The sequence below is a fragment of the Stegastes partitus genome, unplaced genomic scaffold (genome assembly GCF_000690725.1).
Source record: "Stegastes partitus isolate 25-593 unplaced genomic scaffold, Stegastes_partitus-1.0.2 Scaffold3699, whole genome shotgun sequence".
NCBI classification, from domain to species: domain Eukaryota; kingdom Metazoa; phylum Chordata; class Actinopteri; family Pomacentridae; genus Stegastes; species Stegastes partitus.
The window spans coordinates 30,675-36,679 of NW_007581430.1; the positions used below are offsets into that span (position 1 = coordinate 30,675).

General features: G+C 39.8%; 1 protein-coding gene across 1 annotated transcript; it reads right to left on the reverse strand.

Annotated features, from left to right (window-relative positions):
* Positions 1 to 136: 136 nt before the first annotated feature.
* On the reverse strand, positions 137 to 2,806 carry LOC103376184 (NADH dehydrogenase [ubiquinone] 1 beta subcomplex subunit 2, mitochondrial-like). Its single transcript, XM_008306554.1, has 4 exons — positions 2,583 to 2,806; positions 2,268 to 2,406; positions 1,745 to 1,820; positions 137 to 236 (listed from the first exon to the last, which is right to left on the reverse strand). Exons 1-3 carry the CDS (start codon positions 2,666 to 2,668, stop codon positions 1,746 to 1,748), a joined length of 300 nt encoding a protein of 99 aa, XP_008304776.1. The 5' UTR covers positions 2,669 to 2,806; the 3' UTR covers positions 137 to 236; position 1,745.
* Between the last annotated feature and the right edge of the window lie 3,199 nt (positions 2,807 to 6,005).

The window sequence follows — 6,005 nt, forward strand, 5'->3', positions numbered from 1 at the left end:
TACTGGTATTTTGTCAAGCTCAACTAATTTGCCCAAATAATGACTCCCTGTTTTTAACACAAATAACAAATCTACGGTGTGCATGTTAGATTTTTAGATACTTCGACTGCAATGTTTTTACATGAGAAGACAGCAGTTTAAGTTAAAGATTTTTTTATTGGTCTATGTACAACAATGACTTTCAGAATGCTCAGGATTTTCACAAAGACACTGCAGCTTGAGTCCATCATGGTTATCTGCAAACAAAAGAAATTCATATTTACAACAGTGGACAAAAACACAGTCAGTTGCCAACTAATTCTACACACTCAGAATACTAACAAATACAACAGTCATGCTATAAACCCTCAATGTTCAGGTTTTGTTTGACTGTTGTGATTGTATGATCATTTTGAGGCTACAGAACTGTATTTAATTATACGTACATGTCTTTGTATTGTTTTGTTCACACCTTTTAGTAATTTAGACTGGCTAAGTAACAGAAACGTGTCTGTATCACGCAGTACAGTTCAACGGCACAACAATCTACGTCCTTTAAATGATTCTGCAGCTGAATGAACACTTTTGAAACAGACTGAATATCATAACTGTCTTAAAGGAGGATGTATTGCAGGACTGGTTGATTAGACTGCATTTTGGCAGTTTAGTGTGTCTCCTGTGATCAGACCACATTAGTCCGATTAAAATGTTTACACATGCAAGCAATTACGCACACGCACAATCCAATCTTTCAACCACCTCTTCGGCACACTGTTTCTGTGTTACAACTTTAAATACATCTATAGACATACTCAAGAGCTCTTCAATGGGATACACATGGCAAAAGATTTTTGATATTTTGGAAATTCGTACAACTGACCAAGCTATATAAATGTGTCCCTATAGTGAACTTTATGAACTTAAACCTCAGTTGAACCAGGTCTGCAGCAGGTAAACCGAAGAAACACTGACCTCTACAGGAGAGCATTTCTACATGACAGGTCAACCGGGTTCAGAATAAACAGCCTGTGCCGTTTAAAAAGGTTTAAACTCAGCCGACACTTTAAACTGCAGCTAAGACAGTGACACATCAACAGTCCAAAGGTGCTGCCTTCTTCCTACAGTAATAAGTCAACAATATCTGCTGCAAGAGGAGACAATTTCTCCAATTAAGTGACTCCGTAGAGCAATTACAAAAATGTTTTCGTGGGTGACTAAAATAGACATTTACTGCTGGTTCATTTTTACAATACCAAAACACAAACTGCCCTACTCCATAATGACAAAAGAAACACCTTTTACAAGTTGCAAAATGTCTTTCTTCCACGGCCATGTTACCATCATCTTAACCTACAGTTGTCTACGAATGTTTTGCTGTCTTTGGACAAAGATATTAACTACTCCTAGAAACCCAAGCTAAAGCGTTTGGAATGTGGGTCGGCATCCAAAAAATATTGACTTACGAGTATCCAGAGTTTTACACTTGCCACAGTGACTATGTTTTAAGTTCCGAAAATAAGTAACAGCGAATTGATGCCTAAAGAAATGCTCTTTCCAAATATTTGCAAAGGGAGTTTTCACTACTGTTAAATTGAAAAACAAACAATTTAAGACGAAGAGCAGGTTCAAGTCCTGCATTCTGACTTTCTGACACCGGGATAAGACTCTTTCGTATTTGAATTACATGTTGCCCATGTAAAATTGGTTGTCCTAATTGGTAAGTAGCACCAGTTTTAATTTAGGCAAAAGAAACTTAAGAAATCACCTTATTCTTCATCATCTGGTGGGATACCAAGCTCCGCATCTGTCCATTTAGAGGCATCCGGCCAGGGGAAGTGACCCTAGAAAAGGGATGAATCTTCATCAATAAAATTAATCAAATAATGAATCATGCTAGCAATCTGTTGCTGTCAGGCCTGAGCACAACAGATACTGTAGTTGTACACAACAACAACAAAAAACGCAGAATCTCCACAGTGGAAATGACAATGATGCAGCCACAGATTTCTGTTGCTCATCTGACCTCTCCTGTCAACCAGTACGTTTCTGTGTGCGAACCTGATGTTCACTACACACTTCTGAGTGAATTCTAGAGATACTTCTCGTGAAAATCACAGGAGATAACGCAATTTTAGAAATACTCAAACCAGTCTGCCGGGAACCGTCAATCACGTCACAGTAAAAGTCACTGACGTAACATTAACTTGAGCGCCTAACCCGTACCTGCATGATTTTATGCCTTGCTGCCTCCCGATTGGCTAGTATATAATAAACCGTGTTTTACTCACCGTCACTGCACTTGGATCATGCCAGAAGTGCCATAGGATCCAAAACCACATAGCACCCATGATGAACTCCGCCTGGAACACCTGATTATCGGTAATTTCCGGCATTTGCCTGTACCGGGCCGCAATGTGTGGTACGTCACTGAAACAGAAAAGCATTCAGAAGACACACATTAAGTCTAAATGAATAATGTGGAATTCAAAGTTACATTTAATATGGCGTTTTAGGCAATAATGTTTAAATTGTTTATTATCTACCGATGTATTAGCAACGAACTGCTGCAGCTAACGTATTAGCCAAGGTGCTAGCGGCCTTACTTTCTGCTCCGTATTACCCGGACACCGCGGCTAATTAGCTGCCTTCCAGCCCGAAAGACTCCCAACACACTTCCGAAAGAAGACATGGTCGCTTATTTAGCAAAGCCCCACTTTTGGTGGGTCATACGTTGAGCTTTGTACGAGACACTTCTAAGGTTGGCGAGAAGTCACCTTCTCCCCTTGTCAATAAACGACCTACCAACAAGGTCCGCTGTGATTGGACCGAGAGTGACGACCTCTTTTGTTCCACGATGCTAATTGGCTGAATGAGCAATACAAATACGTTAGAGCGCCTCCCTCTGTTGTGGACAGGACTGTGATATGCTCAGTTGTGAAAGTTTCATTCTTGCAAATTTTGAAGTTTTAACCGGATGACTGTTCAATGTATTTTGCCTATTTTTGTCTTTTTGTGTAATTTACATTTGACGAACAACAGTGAAAGACCACTGTGAATAGATTAAAAAATTTGAATGTGCAACACAAAAATGGTGAATTATACTAAATACAATATGAGGTTATTGGTGTCATAATAGATCATAATTTTCAGAATATTGTTTTTTAATTATGGACACGTGCAGGGCAGTGATGCAAAAATGCACACGTAATTGTAAAGGACAGTAGACGAATTACAGTAGCAGCAGCAACAACAGCAACAACAACAACAACAAAAGGCATAAAAATCCAGGCCCAGGCAATCAAGTTAGGTTTAAAGGATAAAAGTCTTTTATTTCAGTGAAATAGAGACATTACAAAAACACCAACATGTTTTGGCTTGTGCTTTCTTCAGGGTGTGGAGACACAAAGAAACAGTAATTATATTACTAGATTTTCTAAAATATTTTCTTCATTAGGGATGGTGTAGACTAAGGAGGACAAAATGCTTCTATGTAGTGTTTGGCCATAGGATAGTTCAAAGTCCCAGTATGAATAGTATGCTGCATACTACACCAGCCACTCTGTCCCAAAGTCTCCTTTTAGTGAGGCCGACATCAAAGTAGCCAAAAATACACTCAAGTCTTTACACAAAATGCGTAATATTAGTTTATAAAGCTGGTGATGGGATAATTGTGTCAGGTCTCAACATATTCTCACAATAATTGCAATTACCACAGCAAAAATTGCCCTTAGGTCAGTGCAATCAAGTGTCAGGTTTAGAAGTGGGAAGTAATCTCCTGACTAGTTTATCATTGATTGTTGGGGCTTTTTCAAAGCTCATCCCTGTGAATATTCCCCATAAAAAAGTGTTGCCCTTAGTGATATCCCAGTTTTTCTTTAGATGTTTGATCTGGACAGCTTCTTTGCTATAGTCAGTATCTTTCCTGTAGTGTGTGACAAAGAAAGGGAAGTCCCCCAGTAATTTTCCAGGCAGGTACCATCACTGCAGACCCATCACAAAACCTCTTCCAACTCCTCCCTTCTGACCGCCAAAACAACCAGACACAAAAAAGGTTTGTTTCCACAGGCCATCCATTAATGAACAATTAAATCAGTCTGTAATGACAGTAACAACTGTCTATTACAAACTTGTTGATGTGTCATTCTAGCAGTATTGCACTTCACTGCATCTTTCACCTAACTCATGTATTTAAAATGACAATACCCCTGTATTTATTAACTGTATTCAGTTCTATCATCAGTATCTGCACAATCTGCATTTGACTATACGTTGAACTTTACTGTACATGTCTATAGCTGTACATAAAACTTTTTATTTCTTTAACTGGTTGTCCTTGTTTATATGCATGTGTATTCTTTTTTAAGTCAAATTCCTTTAAATGCAGACATATGTGACCAATGAAACTTTAAACTCTGGAAAGTTTATTCCCTTAGTATTTAACTTTAAAGTGACGTTTAAACTGTACAAAACATATTCCATGAAGGCTATCATAAACCATGTAAGATTTTTTAAAAAGAAAATTAAATTTGTTATATAATTACAAACTGAAAACCTAAATTAAAGGGAAATTTAAAAGTCATTCCCATTGAAATTTAACTGCATAGTCCACTAGATGGGGTCAAACCCTAACCAAAGCCTGCAACGTACAGCTGCTGAACTGTTTTTGTGTTGTACAAGAAATGTTACCCCTTTCCTGACCTAAACTCTCTGTTGGTGTAAAAAAGTGGCAGCGGGACACTGGGTGCTTGTGTAACTGTTATACACGCAGATTCACAGGTTTCTGTCGAGGATTGCTGTCACATTTACGTGCAAGAAAAACAACAAAAAAACAAGGTTTAGTCGGCCAGCACAGCTGAGACTAGCACAAATGTAAACCCGTAAACACACGTGTCACCTCACTCTGCTGCGGTTGTGAATTAAACCAGAACTTTCCAGGATATGAAAACAGGAAATAATAACATGGTGGCGAGAACGCGCACGGCGCCGCCGCCCAAAAGTGCTCGAACCGAGCACAAACGGGGGGGGAAAAAATCCTCGACGCCATCTTGTTCCCAGTCGACAACAACGAAGACCAATTTCATTAAAAGAAAGGAAGCTGCTGTTTGTCGCTCGACGCGGATAGTCCATTTTCTTGCACAAAAGATAGCTTGTCGCGTTCGCTCATTTCGCTTTTACCCACCGGGAAGCTTCTTTACACAGCACACGGAGTAATTTTGCATTGTTACCTAATGGCGCCTGGTCGTAGCTGCTCTCCGGTTGCGCCCCTCTCCCCTCGCAGCTCAGAGCCCGCCCACAAATACTAACTGTATGATGTCATCATAAACCAACCATTTCTCAAAAATTACCCTTTTCATCAATTGGCCAATTATTAATCTCCCACCAACTGTGCGCCACAGTATTAACACAGAAGACTGATCATCTTCACACCGACAACACGGTGGGCAGATAAATGTTATCCTCTCCGACAAACCGACAGTTTGATGGTGGCATCCTCCATAGCTGTTTTTTTTCCCATCGTGAAGCGAGGAAGAGTAGCTCGACGGGCCCAAGCTTTTTATTATTATTATTATTCGTATTTTTACCTCCGTGCTCCCCCAAGTTTATTTCTACGAAGCTGGCTGCCCGGACACCAGCAGATGCAGCGCTACTGGTGGAGTGCGCATGCGCGAGGGGTTGCGGTTTAGGGTGGGGGAGGGTCGATGAATGGAAACGATGAGAACATCCTCTCTGAACATATGATGTCAAAGGGATTTCTACAGACATATTTCTGGACAGGTGACAGTAACCGATTTACCACAATAATAAAGCTGTCGGGAAAATGCTAGAATTATTTTGTGTGTCACTGTCAAAGACATCTCAGCTTACCTACAGTGATAAATAAATCAAAAGGGTTGTAGAGTGCAACCACTACTGGGTGATTGATTATAGGGCAGGAAACCGACATTCAGCACAAAATAATTTGTAATTTACAATTGTGTTGAGTGTGATTAAACTTCTGCAAGCCTAAAAAAAAAAAAAAGGGGGGG